The 18,723-nt window shown below is 40.8% G+C and overlaps 1 protein-coding gene across 1 annotated transcript in view; it reads right to left on the reverse strand.

Moving 5' to 3' along the window:
* The window catches only part of LYST (lysosomal trafficking regulator), a 155,805-nt gene that overhangs the window by 28,371 nt on the left and 108,711 nt on the right, over positions 1 to 18,723 (reverse strand). Inside the window, exons 28-39 of the mRNA XM_060243203.1 lie at positions 18,544 to 18,696; positions 15,240 to 15,428; positions 14,380 to 14,543; positions 13,627 to 13,833; positions 12,365 to 12,541; positions 11,502 to 11,578; positions 9,613 to 9,801; positions 7,925 to 8,070; positions 7,745 to 7,841; positions 6,645 to 6,706; positions 5,752 to 5,807; positions 4,283 to 4,435 (exon numbers count right to left, since the gene is read on the reverse strand). Of these exons, the coding sequence (XP_060099186.1) occupies positions 4,283 to 4,435; positions 5,752 to 5,807; positions 6,645 to 6,706; positions 7,745 to 7,841; positions 7,925 to 8,070; positions 9,613 to 9,801; positions 11,502 to 11,578; positions 12,365 to 12,541; positions 13,627 to 13,833; positions 14,380 to 14,543; positions 15,240 to 15,428; positions 18,544 to 18,696 (1,670 nt within the window). The remainder of the gene's footprint in view (positions 1 to 4,282; positions 4,436 to 5,751; positions 5,808 to 6,644; positions 6,707 to 7,744; positions 7,842 to 7,924; positions 8,071 to 9,612; positions 9,802 to 11,501; positions 11,579 to 12,364; positions 12,542 to 13,626; positions 13,834 to 14,379; positions 14,544 to 15,239; positions 15,429 to 18,543; positions 18,697 to 18,723) is intronic.

The following is an 18,723-nucleotide window of genomic DNA, read 5'->3' on the forward strand; positions in this document are numbered from 1 at the left end:
TGAGAAGACCTATGTCCCCTGTATGTCCTCATGCATGGCTGATATGGCCGCCAAGTACACCTTCAGGGACGAGTAGCTCAGTCCCTTGTCTTGGAGTGCAATGAGGAAGAAGATAGATTCCAGGGAAGCAGATTCTGGTGCACATGAGTCTGTCAGAAAGGAGCAGAATTTTCGCCATTTAGTGGCATAAGACTGCCTAGTGGACGGTTTCCTACTACTGTCCATGAGTTCCTGGACTCTCAGGGAGAATGGTCCGGTTTGATTAGCCATGCAGTTAATTTTAGGTGAGGGATGTCGCAGTGCAGGACCGCCCCTCCTTGGCCATTGAGGAGGTCTGAGGTCGCTGGAAATTAGAGGAAGACATGCTGGCTGAGAAGCAGGAGCACCGAAAACCAGGCTGATGGGGCCACCAAGGCGTCACCAGTATACAGGTAGGCTTCTCCCTCTGCAGTTTGGTGAGAACTCTGGGCATTAGGGGTATCGGAGGAAAAGTGAAGATGAATTCATTCTCCCAGTCAAATAGGAGGCCTGTCCACTCCCCCCGACAGCAGAACAGTGGACACTTCCTGTTAAGGCGCATCGCAAAGAAATCTATCTGCGGTTGTCCCCAACAGTGGAAGAGTGGGATAGAAAAACATTGTTGAGCTCCCACTCATGGAGCAGTGCACCCCCCCCCCCGGACATTTAGAGTACCCAGGAGATGCACCGCTACCGGCGTAATAACCTTCTCTAAGTACGAGTCCCAAAGTGTGATAGCTAGATTACACAGTTTGTGGGATGTGGTGCCACCCTGTTTATTGATGTATGCCAGGGCCGTGGTGTTATCTGTCATTATGGTGACCACCTTGTTCTGGAGAAGTGGGCAGAATGACTGCAGGATGAAGAAGATTGCTTGCAACTCCAGCAGACTGATGTGACACTGTCTGTGTGAGTGGTCCCACATCGGTCCTACAGATAGGTTTCGAAGGTGTGCTCCCCATCCCCACAGGGAGGCGTCCGTGGTGAGAGTCTCTGATGGGGGTCGACTGTGGAATGGAGCGCCCTCCAGAAGATGTTGCTCTACAACCTACCATGACTATGACTCTGCCATCTAGTCCAAGTGAGATTAATAAAAGGGATTAATAAAAAAGAACACAGACAGTGGCAAATCAAACGCAAGACGGTGATCAGGCAGGCAAAAAGAGGCTATGAGGAGCACATTGCAAAAAACATAAAGACCAACAATAAAAATTTCTTCAAATATATTAGAAGCAGGAAACCAGCCAGGGAGGCAGTGGGGCCCTTGGATGACCAAGGGGTCAAAGGATTACTGAAGGAGGATAGGGAATTGACTGAGAAACGGAATGCATTTTTTGCCTCTGTCTTCACTGTGGAAGACGAGAAGTGTTTGCCCGCTCCAGAACAACTAATTTTGGAAGGGGTGTTGAAAGACCTGAGTCAGATTGAGGTGACAAGAGAGGAGGTCCTATAACTGATAGACGAATTAAAAACTAATAAATCACCAGGTCTGAATGGCATACATCCAAGAGTTCTGAAAGAACTCAAAGTTGAACTTGTGGATCTTCTGACAAAAATATGTAATCTTTCATTGATATCTGCCTCTGTTCCTGAGGATTGGAAGGTAGCAAATGTCACCCCCATCTTTAAAAAGGGTTCCAGAGGAGATCTGGGAAATTACAGGCCAGTCAGTCTGACTACAATACCGGGAAAGTTGGTAGAAACCATTATCAAGGACAGAATGAGTAGGCACTTTGATGATGGGCCGAAGGCTGCCGTCCCTCTCGGCCACGGTAAAATACCAGGAGTAGAAACCCTGTCCAAAGTCCTCCAGGCGGACAGGTTCTATGGCTCCCTTGGCCAGCAGATTCGAGACCTTGTCCAGAAGGACTGGGGATGGGCATGTCACGACAACCCCGGATGGTAGAGGTAGGGTGTGGAACTCAATTATTGATAGCACCCACTTGTCCGATGTAATCTTTAGCCATGATGGAAGGTGGGGGTATAAGCGAGTGGTACATAGAAGACGATTGGCTGTAAGGAAGCCAACTCGAGGTGAGTCAAACCTCTTGTTTGGGGCCCTTGGGAACTTTGGAGTGCTATTGTTGAGGCGTGAACTGGTACTTCGATTTCTCGCTGTATGTCGGTAGAGCGATGGCTGCCAAAGTGTTCTTTTGGACTATGTCATACACTGGGTCGGTGATTTTTGGCTGCGGTTGCATGAGAAACCCAGTGTAGAGGCCATCCTTTTGATTAGGTCACTGTAGGATCTTAAGTCCTCAGAGGGCAAGACCAGAAGGTCTTCTCCTACCGGGGTGGAAGGGCCAGCCAGATTGCCCAAATCGGACTCATTGGAGTCGGTCGCTGATGAGACGTCAGATGCTCTCGGATTGGATCAGCCTGAATTGGATGGCACTTGTCTGGTTGGCTTGGTCGAAGTCGACGGGGCGCTTTTTCTATCCTTACGTTTCTTTGGGGGCTGCTTCAGTTCCCTCGGAATCAACCTGGTGGAGTGTGTGGAGTATTGGTTCCATTCCGGGTAGCATCGGAGCAGAGGCCAGGGTAGGGGTGGTCCATAGAGGTACTGCAGTTGCCTCTGATTCCATGGGTGGAAGTTCAGTGCCGCGGCCATCGCTGTGGAGGCCTCTGATCAAAGTCCAGTCTCGATCGTTGGTAGGTATCCTTGGCTCTATTGGATGGTCGATAGGTTCCTGCTCCGCGGGTCTCTGATAGGAGATCGGGCGGGTGTGGTCGGAGCCAAATCGGACGAGGCTGCACTTTGCTTGGTGAGGTCGTCCTCAGTGGAGTCCAGGGTTGCAGCCAGTCTATAGACTGGGGAGTTCACCCGAGGGGTCGGCGTCTGTAAGATTTTTAGGGGTACGAATGCCGAAACCAAAGAGTCCAGTTGACGCGGAGTGAGCTGGAGCAATGCAGAGTCCTCCGGCATGGAGGAGGTCCAACGCTTCTTGGAGTGTTCTTTGTGGGGGTGTTTGTCCTTCTTCCGCTTCTTTGTCGATTTCAAGCAGAGGACTGCGAGGCACACAACCGTCGGTTTGATGTCGACTTAATCGATGAGGCTGGGTTTGCCATCTTGGACGAGGTGGACGACTTAGCTGGCATGTTTAGGTGGTAAGTAGCTACCACCGATGCCAGGGAGCCCTCCGGAGCGGATGTTTCATCCATTGGTTGAGGGGTGAGAGCAGATTCAATGAGGGCTGTTCGGAGTCTTGTCGCTCGATTCTTCCGCGTTTGCCTTCTGAACTTTTGGAGAAACACTGTCAGAGTCGGTGCAGGCCGTAGTCCCAACAGTGTGAAGCACAGAGACCACGAAGAAGATCACACATGTATCAATATTCAGGCAATCATACAGACTTAATCAGCTGTTCTCCACTCTCAAACTTCTCTGATCCCAACCTATCACAATATTTTACATAGATCCAGGTGGGCAGTCGTGTTGGTCTGAAGCAATATAACAAAGCAGGAGTCCAGTAGCACCTTTAAGTAGCTAAAGTTTTATTCAGAGCGTAAGCTTTTATATGCATGCATACTTCATCAGACAATGGAATGGACTACAGTGAACAGAGCTACATACAGCTGGTGGGCAATGGTTAAGAGTGCAAAATAGTACAAAATTAGAATCCAAAGGCAAAATAGTGAAATTAACAAACTGAAAGAGCATTTGGTCTGGGTAGCATAAAAATGAATAAAATAAAAAATAAACTGCTTCAGAGGCCTCATTACAAAACTGCTTATCCTCTCACCAAGAATAAAAATTCTCTACAACAACACTAGGCAGCAATTTGACTTCACAGTAGATGAGGGCTTGGATCCCACTAAACTTCTGCTAACAGAAGGAAGAAGAAAGCACAACTCCCCTGTTTCACCCTCCAGCTGTATCTCCCACCCACCTGAAATGCTGCTACTCAGCAATCCCCAGGAAAAGCTGCGGGTGGGAGAGCTAGAGTGCTGCTTGGGGAAATTTTAGGCAGCCCATTAACTGATGAAATCTGTCAACAGTCAACATGGTGTGGTGGTCAGAGTGCCAGACTCGGCTCTGGGAAACTCAGGTTCAAATCTCCCCTCTGCCATGGCAGCTGGCTGGGTGCCCTTGGGACAGTACCACACTCTCAGCTTAACAGAACTCATATGGTTGCTGTAAGGATAAAATAGAGGAGTGGGGGATAATGTTGTAAGCCCTTTTGAGTCCACATTGTATAGAACAGTGGACCATAAATAAAGTAAAAGTAAAATAAATTAAACTATGTATTCACAAAACTTTTTTTACCTTTGAGTTGTCAAAAGCTAACAGTAAAGTCCTGCCATTGGTCAAAAATATTTCTAGAGCATTGTCTCTTAACTGCCACCAACGCTTGTGAACTTCTTTGATTTCTTCATATGTCCAAGAAAATGATGCTGGTTCTGTTTCTCCATGAAAACACTGAAGAAAATACAGCATATTATAGTTATCAGGCTTCTAAAAATGAAATTATGTAAAATGCATTATTAGGATTGCCAATATTTCTTAAATCTCAGATTGCAAGGCATTTTAATTAAGTAAATAATTGATTAAATTTTAAGGCTATTTTAGTTCTAGATATTAGGAGCGGACAATTATTTTTAACCAGTATTCTTTGGTCTGGGTCTATCAGATTAAAAAAAAATCTCAGGATTCCCCAAAAAACCCAGATCCAAATATCGAGATGGAGAAGGCAGCATAGAGCTGTGCCTGCAGGGAGTCATGCCTCCCTTCACTGGTACACCAATCTTGGCTGGGTTGCCCTTTTCCTGACACCCAATTTGAACTGGCCAGCAGGAGAAGGCAGCGCAGAGCTGCGCCAATGGGGAGCTCTCAGCCCAGTTTAAACCAGGTTGCAAGGGAAAGCCAGTCACAGCTGAGGCAGCTGCAGCTGGGGTACCTCTCAGCTCCTGGGGCTCCTCCCACCACCCTGGCTGATCTTCAGGCTGACTTCTGCAGTCCATTTACAAAAACTGCATAAGCCCACCTGACAAACAGCTGGGAGCAATTTGGTCCTGCCTCTCCATTGTTTTCAGATCTACTTGTTATTTCTGAATATATCCAAGATTTCCTTGGAATTTTTTTTCCTGAGAAAACCCAGATTCACTTGTGAAGTCAAAATCTATCTGAAAAACACCAATAAAATAAATTAAAATTATGTGTTCGCAAAACTTTTTTATGTTTGAGTTGACAAAAGCTAACAGTAAAGTCCTGCTGTTGGTCAAAATACTTTTACACCATTGTCTCTTAACTGCCTCCAATGCTTCTGAACTTCTTTGAAATACTAATAAGGTATTTTTTAATAAGGTATCTTTTGGAATATTTTCAGATAGGGTAGATCTGAATGCACATCCCTAGATGTTATGTAATCTTTGAGCTTACAGTCAGTAAGCATCCAAAACCTTTCCTACACTCTGCCTAATAAATATCCTATTCTTCAGTCAGTTCTAATTCCATTTATTGCAACTAAAAATACAGAGTCTTGAGACTACAGCCCTAAAAGGAGAAGAGAAGCCAATGCCATTGACCTAATCAGAATGAAGTGATAGAAAAGATTTCGAGTCCAGTAGCACTTTTAAGACCAACAAAAGTTTAATCAAGGTACAAATTTTCATGTGCATGCACACTTCTTCCATGTTATATCTATACATTTTCCTGCTTCAGTCCTATGGATGGCTGCTTTTGAAATATTTAGAAAGTGACTTTGGAAAAAAGTAACATCGCAGTTTTTTACTTACTGAGTTTTCTGCTGCATCAGAAGCATTGTCTTCCACAAAATACATTCCACATTTACCTGCCCAAGGATAAATAAATGATACATACTTTGTGTTTTACAAATTTATTGTAGTGAATGTCCACAAGGGAAGTATGTTACCACCATTAGCAAACAAATGAAGATAAATTGACAGTACATTTTCAGTAACTGAATGCTTCCAAAAAGTAATCACAACATACCTGTTTCACAAATGTAGCTGTGTTAGCTTGTCATAGCCAACAGAGTCCCCCCCCGCACAAAAAAATGCATTAGTCTCTTAGGAAGGAGTCCCCAACCGTTTCAAACCTGTAGACAGCTTTGAAACTCTGGTACAGGGTGGTGAGTGGTAGAGTCAACCACACAGAGGAAACCCATAACTCTCTCAGAGCTCTCTCAGCCCCACCTACCTCACAGGGTGTGTGTTGTGGAGAGGGAAGAGAAAGGAGATTGTAAGCTGCTCTGAGTGAAGGGTGGGGCATAAATCCAATTTGTCCTCCTCCTCTCTGCCTCCTTGCTTAGCAGGACCCCATGTCAGCCAGCCCACCCTGCTGAAGCAATGCCACCTCTCAGCTCCTGGGGCTCCTCCCCCTTCCCTCCTTGCCACTCTACTTTCCCTTCAGCCTGCCCCAAAACTCTGTTCCCCACTCTCCTTCCCCTACCCACCTACAGTTCTGTTGTCTTTAGGCAACAGATCTAGTTCTTCTGTGTTGAGGGATTTATCTCCCTAATTTTTTTCCTGGTTTTCAAATTTTTCTACACAGTGGGGTGGACCCCTAATTTGCAGAAAAATGTCTCTTGGTTTGACACAGCACTGATCCACGGATGGGGTCATGCTGTGAATTAGATACACTGATTATGGACATTAATTTTTCTTACCAAGTAGCAATTCACCAGGTGTCTCTCTAGATGGTGCCACACTGATGCATCTTCGATTAACTCTGAAGACATATAATAATGCCATATGTTGGATTTTGTGGATTGACTTTAAAAAGATCATTCTCAAATGCAATCATTTCAAACATCAATGGTAATTAAAAAAAAAAGCCAATGCTATTAACCAAGCTAGGATCTAACAGTAGCATACAATAGACACTGAGTAACCTAGAATGATAGAAATGGCACCTAAAAGAAAGTAAGGTAGGTGGACAGGTTAATCTTATGGTAAGGGGCATTCCAAAAGTGAGGGGCCACCACTGAAAAAGCACCATCTTTTATCACCCTCAGAAGGTCCAACTGTTAAGTTGGACAATACAGGTAAACCTCACAGAAGAGGGAAGTTTTTACATGACAGTTGCTTCCCCTCTCACCTGCAGTCCTACATGCTGCATCAAATGCCAATAAGAGGGTCCTGAACCCCAAGCAGTTGGTTTGGCAAAAAAGCACAAAGGGCAAAAATGGGAAACCTCCATCTTTGACCACAACCTTTTCATCACTTGAGCTGTATTAAACCATCATGATAAACCAATGAATCCTAGTCTGTTGAGATGTCTCAGTTGCCAAACTGGAGCTCATTGTTTGGCACTATAGATTTGATACTGGAGTTTAGAGCAGGTTTGCTAATCAGAGGTTGTTCTAATTGTGGTATATTGTGACAACTGAGTTCACACCAGTTTGCTGAGTACAGGTACACTCACAGCAGCCTTGGTACAGAGAAGATGCCGTCCCTGCTAGGAGAAGGGAGACAAGTAGCAGAGAAAGTGCTTATGCAGAAACTAGAACCTGTTACTTGTGACCAGTTTACTCATTTTTTTTAATAATTTATATCCCACCTTTCTTCATATAGATCCAAGTTTATGCAACATCTGGATGCAACCCCAGAGAGGATTCTTACTTGCCATAGGCAACTGAACAAGTGATTATTTACAAGCCTGTATTATGTTAATTCTTCCTTTGAGTTTAATTTCTTTGTCTTTTAGTTGTTTTTCATATATCAGAAATTATATTTAAGCTTTTCATAAATTCTTATTTTAACTAACCTTATATGCTCACTGGCTGCTTTATCTTTTACAGTGGAAGAATGAGATGAATGTGTTTTGTCTTCAAATAAATATGCCAGGGGGGGCCTAATAACCTCTATATAGAAAAAGAAAACATAATTAATTTGTATAGCTTCTTGGAAGACAGTAACTAGCATCCTAGGGGATGTTAAAAGTTACCTTCTGGTTTTTGCCTGTCTTTGAGAAGGTACTTATTAGGAATTGTTAAGTAGCACCTCTGCAAACGGCGCCTCTCTCTGTTAGGACCTTCTGTTGGATCCAGTTGCCAAGACGTTGGGTAGGAGGCAGGTTCATACCAGAGCGCTCTAAAATCAAAAGAATTTTACTGAAGTTTGAACACCTTCTAAAATCATTTTCTTTCTGGTTAAGAGACTACTACAACATGCAAAATGTCTCTGGGGCCAACAAGTTCCAAAGAGTCTCAAAGGCATAAAATTGAGTGTTATTCTACACAAATTTAAATATACGAATTCTAATTAGAAGTTAACAGTGATAATTTTGGATCTTGTCTTGCTTTCAGTGGTCTGCCTTAACCTAGAAGGGGTCTTCACGCAAGGGTCTTCCACACAGCAATGATTCCTGTAGTTTTCCTATTGCTGCTGCTGCTAATGATTCAGTACAGTGGCAATGGTGCTTCCAGAAGGAACGTTTCCCTGCACTTTCCCTGGCCCGTTCCTCCACAGCCATCACGATCATCTCTCCCAGTGCCTCAGGGTTTGTTTGTTTTTAGTTTAAGAAGTCACCAATAGCTAGATCACTATAGCCTGTTTCAGTCTGCCTGCTGGGTTCTCTTTATTCCAAGTTTTTATTTTTCAAAAAGTAAGCTTCTAGCCCCATATGTTGCAAAGGTAAATGGAAAGAGTTGTCATTGGTTGCAAAGGTAGATGGGAAAAGTTGTATCGGCCGCACATACACACAAAAAGCTTACTCTATTTTTAGCGATATCTTAACAATTCTGAGGACCTAACCTAACAAATAGATAGATAGAACATTATTACACCATAGCAATCTACCTATTGCTGATTTTTTAAAAGCTCCCCAGTAACTCAGGGAAGCTTGGCAGCTGTGGTGGAATGTGGCAGGAAAATTGATGCTGAAGTAAGTGGCACCTTTTGAAGTCAGCACAACTTCCACAAAGAAGGCCAACACACTTCTGCTGTGTACTGGCAGGAAATACTGGATCAAAGGTGGATTGAGAAAGCACGGGGAAACCACAGAAAAACAGTGGATGAGCAACAATATTGTGTGGAAGCTCAGGAATAATCCCCTACAGGGGGGAACCCAAACCAGAGCCAGAAACCTATGTGGGCTTTTATTCCACATTTTATACTCTTTTTTATTTTTAATTTCAGACACTTTTATTCATCCTGACTGCTGAAGCAGGCAATGTTTGGTTCAATCAGTATTTACATATCTCCCTCACGTTCTAGAAGAATTTTAGCAACTACATTAAATATACAAATGTAGTAAATTTGTAGCATTTTGTTGTTGTTGTTTTAAGAGAATAGGGTGGGAGAGAGGTAACATTCCTGAAGCCTTTGCAAGTATACCACATTTTACTTGCCTTCTGACTTTCAGTGTTGGCAGTTTTGATATGTTAGTAACTCTGAGCCCTGCTTGCAGGGTAGGGCATCCTATAAATTTAATAAATAAATCTACAGATACACAGTGAAGAAGTCCAGAAAAAAAGTCCAAGCCATCCTCTCTGGATGTTCAGTATACTTTTTTAAGACCATCACCAATGAGCAAATGTGAACAATCTTTTTTTATTTTGAAACTTTAAGAGACAAGAATAGACACAGCAACTCATGACTGAAATAGCAGATCATCACGGTGAAACTGCCTACCTGTCATGTGTAAGCTGCTGAATAAGCTCTTGCCAATGTCTGCTAGCACTCAGGTCTGCTTTATACATTCCTCGGATGTGCTGAATCACCTTCTTTCTTTCTATTCCTTGTGACAGACACACAGCCTGGGTGATATCTCCAGCTATTTTAGAAATGTCCTTTGACTTTGTATCTAGGCGCTGAAAAAGACTGAATGAGGAAATCAATTTAGAAAAGAATGTCATCAGTCTACATAAAATAATGTTTGTAATAAAGCTCTAGACTGTTATGAATGGCTGCATGCACTCAACAAACTCTTCCTTCTTCCCCACAGGCCCTTTATGCCAGTCAAAAAAGTTGTTTCTGAAGGTGAAAAAATCTTTTCAGTTCAACACAACACAGAACACAGGTGAACATGCCAATGAATTTTAGAGAACCAGTGTGGTGTATTGGTTAAGAGCAGTGGACTGTAATCTAGAGAACCAAGTTTGATATCCACTGCTCCACATGAAGCCTGCTGGGTGACCTTGGGCTAAACACAGTTCTCACAGAACTCTCTCAGCCCCATCTAACTCACAAGGTGCCTGTTCTGGGGAGAGAAAGGGGAGGTGATTGCAAGCCGCTTTGAGACTACTTAAGGTAGAGAAAAGCAGTGTATAAAAACCTATTATACACATGATCGCATTGAAATGCTTTGTACTTATGCAGGGGTGTATGTGTGTGGATTTGGTCTTTTAAGTTCAGCTATTATCCACTTTTATAATATTAATTAGAGCTTTGAAAAAATTAAAATGGACACTTTTGACAAATCAGCATTTAAACTATCTCTTTCATATCTTTGAATGTAAGATAAAGAATACCGAAAGCAGTTTTTGTTGTCTTCTGTGATCCTTGCAAACACTAATGGACTAGATGCACCACTGTTCAGATCCAGCAAGCTCTTCTGATGTTCTTATAGAAGACTGACAACAAAGCATGCCTTTATGCAATTAACTTATGTAACTCACTACTGCAGGATCTGGCATCAGTGGTTTTAAAAGGAGATTAGATATACTCATGGAGGACAGGTTCATCCATGGCTATGGTTAAATGGAACCTCCATGCTTAGGGGTGGCCATTGGTGGACTGCGGAAATGCCATGCCCTGCTTGTAGGTCTTCTTGGGGCATCTGGTTAGCTACTGTGGAAAATGAGGATAGTAAACCAGATGGCCCATTGGTCTGGTCCAGGAGGGCTGTTCTGATGATTTTCAAATATGCTGATGGTGCAATGGGCATCTTGGTCCACCCCCATTTGTAGATAGTCTCCTCTGGTCCATAGGAAGTTCTGCTGCTTGGTAATTCAGACCATTGAGTTCCATGTGGTGGCGGCTGTGACCCAGTGGTACAGCATCTGATTGACACACAAAAGATCCCATGTTCCAATCCCCAGCATTTTCAGTTAAAAGATCAATAGTAGGTTATATGAAAAAACCTCAGCTTGAGATCTTGGAGAGCCACTGCTAGCCTCACTAGACAACACTTACCTTGATGGACCAGTGGTCTGACTGAGTATAAGGCAGCTTCATGTGCACTTTATGTGTACATGCATGGCAGTTCAGTTCTAGAAAAACAATGAGCAGGACTTGACCTTTCCAAAAATATGCTAATATCACTAAAATGGCATCTCCTCCCCATCTCTCCTCCAATATGTGAAATAATTAAATGTATGATTTATCTTACCAGGCATTTCCCCCTATTTCTGGTTAGTGGAAGGAAGTGGGAGGTGGAAGTATTTAAAAAAGAGCTTTCACATATGAGTTTCATTACTACACATCTTGGAGGAGTAGAATGGAAAGCAGATTCAGGACTGCTGCTTCTCTTCAGACCCACTTTTTTGGAAACGTCTAGTTTAAAATAGTTAAGAACTTACGTTTGTCGGTTATTTGCCATGGTCTTCTCCCAAGCAGCTTTGTTCACCTCTTCTTCTGCCTCATGTTTTTTTTGGTCCTGGCAAAAGACAGTTTTTAAACAGATTCAGAAATATTTTTCACATTTCCTTCTACATCTTTATAACTTATACATTGCTTGCAAGATTAAAGTATGTTATAACTGTCCCCATTTTGATTGACATTCTAAGCAACCACCTGTCCTCCAAGGACCCTTCCTCCATTGGACGAAAAGCCAATGAGAAGAAGCCTTCAAAACTTTGCTGTATAGTAGGGGTAGCCAAACTTGCTTAACATAAGAGCCGCATTGAATAAATGTCAGATGTTTGAGAGCCACAAAACATGAACACAAGGGGGAGAAAGCAACAGAGAAAGAGAAAGAAAGGCGGAAAGAAAGCAAGAAAGTAAATAGATGAAGGAAAGAGAAGTGAAAAGAAAGCAACTTTAGCTTTAAATGTATTCTCCAGGTCCCCCATGTTGGTTGGTTGGCTTGGAGAAGGAATTTAAAGAGACATGCCTTCTCCAATCTAGCCAATGGGGGCTTCGAGAGCCACACAATATATGTTAGAGCCACATGCAGCTCCCGAACCACAGTTTGGCCACCTCCACTCTATAGAGCGGTAGGACAGGGTAAGATCTAGCCCACCACAAACATCTCCCAAAACATGCATGGCAAAGAACAGCAGTTACAATGAGAATAACATGTTCAAATGGATGGTCTTTCAGTTTCACCCTAAATAAAGCAAATATATGATGCATAATTGTGGTCCATCAACTGCACAACAGTAATACTTCAGTAATATCCACAAAGGATCAGAAAAGAAAGTAATTGTGTGAATTCACAAACCTCTTTCATAGTTTTTATGATGTCTGGCTTTGGCGGTACATTGAGGGGAACACATTTGTGACCACAAAGTTTTAATGTATTCATAAATAATCCCACTGATAATTGATCTTCTTCAGTTAATTCATTCTTGTGATTATATATTAATTCAAATAAATAGACTGACAACTTTGACCCATGCTGAAAAAAAAAACAAATGGAAAGTTACTATATTAGGAATATAACTCACACATGTTTGGTATATTTTTATCCTGCATTTCCTCCAAGAACCTGAGTGCAACATGCTTTTTTTCTCCTTCAGTTTATCCTCACAACCCTGTAAAGTAGATTAGACTGAGAGAGTGTGACTGATCCAGAGTCACCCAGTAAGTTTCACAGAAAGCAGGATCTCCTTGCTCCAATTATTACTTTATTTCAAACAAAAGACACTCTATAAAGTTTACAGAATTTAATTTATGACAGTTACTTTCAAAAGCTAGTTTAACACACCTAAGGAGCCTTTCTCCAAATGGTTCCCACAGGTAACAAGTGGCAAATCAGTCTGGAAGCTGAGAGGAATTGAATAGCCATTTGTGATAATGGCATGGCAATTTCAAAAATCTTACAAACTCTTAGACATCTCTAGTAAACTGGCCAAGAAGAACGGAAGAGTATCCAGTAATCTCTCTATATTTATTTTATATCCCACCCTCCCCTGCAAGTGGGCAGACCAATTTGTGTTGTCTAGAGTGCCTACTATATAGGTGCAACTAGGTGATCAACAGGCATTCAATTTGCGGGAGAGTGCCATGCAGATCTTTATAGAACTGAGGGGCTACTGAGTAAGGCAGTAAGAGCAGGGGAGACTGGAATGGCTGAATGTCTGCCACCTCAAAAAAAGGCCTGGTGGAACAGCTCCATTTTACAGGCCCTGTAGAACTGTAATTAATCTCAAATGGGAGTGTGTTCCACCAGGATGGGCCAGGGCAATTTTTTTTATTTATTTAGCTCATTTCTATTCTGCCCTATCCCACGGCTGAGCATAGGGTGGATTACAACAAATTTGACCAAGTAAAAATAAAACAATAGGCAATTAACAACAAATATAAACAGCTAAAATAATAAAAATTAAACAATTACAATTAAACAATTACAATTACTCCAATTCAGGCAGTATATGGGGCACATATGAGGAGAACTAAATAACAGTTTTCCTTAATGTTTTTCCAAAAGAAGTTTTAGGAGTATAATAATGATTTAGTATTTAACCATGCTATAATGTTTACTTGTGAAGCTGGACTCAGACAGTCTCGCAGTATTTCCTGGTGATTTATTGCAGGTAATATTTCCAAAGTTTGTTTCCTTTCTTGGAAAGAGTGTGCTGGAGATAAAGCATGCACCAGCAGTCTTCCAAGCTGTACTCGAAATGTATCCTTGCAGAAAAGAAGAATCCTTTTCCATTGTGGGGTTGGGGGGCTTGGTCTGTCTGTACCCTAAAAACCAAGGAAAAACTTAAGTTACCTTAAGTTACCTTTTTCTTAATAGTTTAATTTCTCATTATACTCTGACATGTGGAATACTGCTGTAACACTACCCCTTAATTAAAAACTGATTTCTCTAAGTTTCCTTTTATGAATATTTTAAGGGAAAGAAGAAAAAAAAACTGATGGAGAAAGAGGCCACAGTTAGCGTCACTAAAATATTTAAAGGGCTTTAAGCAAAGTAAATTATAATGAAGTAATAACATTTTTAAAATAATAGTATTTTCTAATATTGTACAAGATGACCTGTTAAGTTACTATCCTACTACAGTTACGATGTACTTATGGAAACCCCCCTCCCCTTTGGAAATTCTTGTACATCTTTTTTCATAAAACAGATGATTTTTAAAAAGCTCATTTTGTTTCGTATGTCAAACATGAATGGAGAATTAAAAAACCAAGAAAATAAGCAAAGGAAAGACTTGACTCAGAAGTCTTCATGGGTACTTTAAAAAAAAAATTACTGAAGGTTAAAAGATACAAAGTACGGTTACTTACAACAGATAATCCAATTCCTTCAATCATTATTTTAAACATTTCTTGCAGGAAAGGATTTTTAATTTTTGATAGCTCCTGTTGGTATACTTCTGTCTGTTCTGGGATTCTATCCTGGACAGGAGCCTCTGACATATCCAGCATATCAAAGCAATCTTCAGGAAACTCTGTAATTTTTTGTAAAACATTAATAGGTTAGCATTCTGACATCCAAAGCTCTCATAAATTTCTAGGATAAGAGACAAACAGTTAAAATTCTGAAGCCTATACAGAATGCCACAGTAGAAGTTTGGAAATTTTTGAAATCTATTCCAGGAAAACACAGTGAAGATCTTGAAGCCAAAGTAGATGCTATATTAAGCTCAGAGCTGCAGCTGAAAACTGCAGCCACGTATCTATGAGAGCTAACGAGTAACACATAGGATGACTCTGAATATATTGTTAAGCAAATTCATTACAACACTATGTGTTAAAGAATTCCTCTGTGAGTGAACAGCTGTCAATACTGCAATTTATTCTAAAGAAAGACTTAAAACAGTACTGTAGTAACTATACGTAAGTGGGTAATTAGTATGTCTGTTAAATGAACAGCACTCAGAGGAATTCTTTAACATTATCTACTGAAGTTGTGATCAACTTTCCATCACCTTTACAAGATCACAGAATTATTCAGGTCCTCCCACAATCTAAAAATGAACATTAATGATCCTCATATGAACCATAAAAGCCAATCATGAAAATTGTTTCTCAGATTCATGGAATCAAGTTAGGCCATCAGGACTCTGAAATGTTTAAGAAAGTCAGTTAACACTTGTTGCCAAACAGGATGGGTTTTAAGAAAATGTATGAAGGAAAATGACTACCTTGATACATGAACCTGTTGGCTGCCAGAACTGTAAGTCTCTGTAATCTCTGCATAAGCTCTGCTTCAGTGGCACGAATAGGGTTCTCTTGACTCATTCTCCTTTGCATCATTAAACTGAGTTCATCACTTGCAAGCACACGCATCCTCATTAGCAGTGAGTCTGACCGTGCAAGAGAAAATTTTCTGCCTATGTCAAAAACAAAATTAAAATAAATAATAAAGGATAAAAGTATTGTGTTTGTGTTTTCGGTTTAAATTTCAGCAATAATTTTCTCATAGTCACTACACTATTGGTGATGATGAAGGGCAGAACTTTGGATTTATTTTCTATTGAAGGAAACAGAACGTAAAATATTAGATCTGTTAATAGGAACTATAGTTAAAGTCAGTCAAGTTAGCTGACAAAAGACATACAATTAAACTCATTGTTGACATTTCATCAAAACAAATTTGATGACACACTATTCCAAAACTAATTCTGCAAAAACATTACATGTGAAATGTTTTCTCAGAATGAACTGGTAGGCACAGCTACCATTACTGCACCTGTTTCTGTAGGGAATGAACAGAAAGTAGATCCAAGAGGGGACTGGAGGGGCGACAGACTGAAGGAAGGAAGCATCTGAAGATGACCATAGGAATGGAAATGTTCTCTTGGCAGATGAGGAATAATGGAGTCTTTCATTGCAAGTGAACCTTTATTTTAGACAATTAACAGAAAACATCAGTTGTAGGTCATAACTAATCTAAATATTCGCATAGCATCTCTCAGCATTTCTTTCTTCAGATCCTACAATTAATGGCTGTTTCAGGGTTGTGGGGTTTTTTTTGCAAATGCAAATTAAACCATGGTAAGCGGGGACATTCTGTACATAATTCCAGTTCTTGCTTAATGCTTCCCTCCCAAATTTCTTTGTGTGACAGTACCTCAGTAAAAATTACTAATAATAATGCAACAACCCTCATGAAGTCCAGTCAAAAATCCCTCATTCTAGGTGCTATCCTGCTAGTCTTCTTCTACATGAGAGGGTACACAATCCTCTTTGCGTGTATTCAGCACTCTGTTAGGGACAAGGGAAATAAAACTGCAAGATCCATGGTAATATCTATCAGGAATATGACACACGGGAAACTTAACCACCCCTCTTTACCTCCTTATTCATCAATAAAGTAGAGACTGACAACTGGCATCCCTAGAAGCAAATATTTATTTATTTTAAGATTTATATCCCGCCCTTCCCACTAGGTGGCTCAGGGCGGCTTACAACATATAAAACTAACATAAAATATAAAATTAAACATTAAAATTGACATTTCATAATTTATAGTTAAAAATCTAAACATTTGTAATATACATGAATATAGTTGCCCTACAGACTGCCAATTAGTTTGTCAAGCACATCTCTTTCTCCATACCATGCCACCCTTTCTCGCATTACCAAAAAGCTTGTATTAAGTCTTCCCTGCAAAACTGGTCGGTCAACAATTTAAGGCATTCAAAAAGGAAGCAAAACAGATGGGAGAGTTCCAAGGGGCTATGTTGAAATAAGAGTTCAGTGAGGATTTAGCGTCACCTTCTCAACACAGTCCATCAGAAAGTCTAATTGACAGCTAATGTAAATAATTAGAACAAGCTAATATGCTAACAGAAAGGAGCTGGAGAGCCTCTGGAGTTCTTTGAGCAGATTAATGATTATGTGAACACACATGAACACATAAAACTACCTTATACTGAACCAGACCCTTGGTCCTTCAAAGTCAGTATTGTCTACTCAGACTGGCAGTGGCTCTCCAAGGTCTCAGGCAGAGGTTTTTCACATTACCTACTGCCAGATCTTTTAATGGGAGATACTGAAGATTGAACCTGTGATCTTCTGCATGTCAAACAGATGCTCTACCACTGAGCCACAGTCATCTACTGGATCACATGCCTGAACTTCCAAAAGGCTTTTGACAAGCAACTCACCAAAGACTCTTTAGTAAGCTATGGACTTCAACATGTTATGAGCCCACTTGCAGGATACAGAAATATAATAAAATAAATAAACAAGAGGACCAGTGCTACTTAGTTTGTTCACAAATGATTTGAAATTGGAGTTGAGCAGGGTAGTAGCTACATTTGCAGATAATACCAAATTATTCAGGATGATGAAAAACAAAGTGGATTATGACAAGCTACATGGAGCATATCTCTAAATTGGGTAAGTGTGCAACCACATGACAAATGAAATTCACTGCTGGTGAGAAGGCAATGCATACTGGAACAGCCCTAATTTTCAGATGTTGATGGGGTCTGAACTGGCTCAGACTGAAAGAGATGTTAGGGTTGTTGTGGAAATTTCAATTAAAATGTCAGCCCAGCATGCAGCAATGGCGAAAAGGGCAAACTCCATGCTCGGAATTATTAGGAAACTGATTAAAAATAAAACATCCAATATTATAATCTGTATAAAGCTACATTTGGAATACTGCGTGGTTTCAATCACCATATTTTAAAAAGGACACTATATAAGTGGGAAAAGTATAATGGAATGGAGAAAGTACAAAACTACAAAATTGCAAGATGATTAAGGGCCTGGGGCAGCTTTCTTATGAGGAAACGCTTGAGAGAAAAGACAGCTAAGAGTATGATAGAGGTTTATAAAATCATGCATATGGTGGAGAAAGTGGACATAATACCAGAACTTGGGATAACATAATGAAATTTGCTGGAAAATAGGTTCAGAACAAACAAAAAGAAATATTTTACTCAATTAATAATTAAACTATGGACTTCACTGCCAAGGGAGGTGGGGTTGACCACAAGCATAGCTAGATTTAAAAAGGGTTTAGATACATTCATGAAGAAGAAGTCCACCAATGGCTACTAGCCATGGTGACTGAAGGAGGCTTTTATATCCAAAAGCACCAAACCTCTGAATGCCAGTGCTTGGAGTGAGTAGCAGGAGAGAGCCTTGGCCTCTATGTCCTGTTTGCCCTCCAAGGTAATTGACTGACCATTGTGTGAAAAAGGACTCCATAATAGATGGGCCACTGGTCTGATCCAGCAGGCTCTTCTAATGTTCTTAAACTCACAGTAATCCAAACAAAATTGGAAGAATATGAGTTGGAGCATTGCTTAAAAGGGAGAGAGAAAAATATGCTGTTGTGATCAAGCTAAGAAGTTTGTTTCAGTGGAATTAGAAATTATGAAACAAATATATTGATAGAACTTGACCTCTTCTTACATGATTACTTCTATTTTTATTAATATCACAGCTTTCATTTACTTCACACACAGGATTCAAATCTACATTTCTCACCTGCAATGCTTTTACGTTTTTGAAATATAGCCTGGTGATGTGAAATAGATGAATGGAATGAACTGCTCAGATCCTCTGTGTCTTGATTTGCTGTTGTTTTTATGAACTCGACAGCAGATTGAAGAACTCTGAACTGCAAAGCAACTGCCATATCTGAAAACAACAGCAGTCAAATAAGCA

Source organism: Heteronotia binoei, chromosome 1 (genome assembly GCF_032191835.1).
Source record: "Heteronotia binoei isolate CCM8104 ecotype False Entrance Well chromosome 1, APGP_CSIRO_Hbin_v1, whole genome shotgun sequence".
Classification (NCBI taxonomy): domain Eukaryota; kingdom Metazoa; phylum Chordata; class Lepidosauria; order Squamata; family Gekkonidae; genus Heteronotia; species Heteronotia binoei.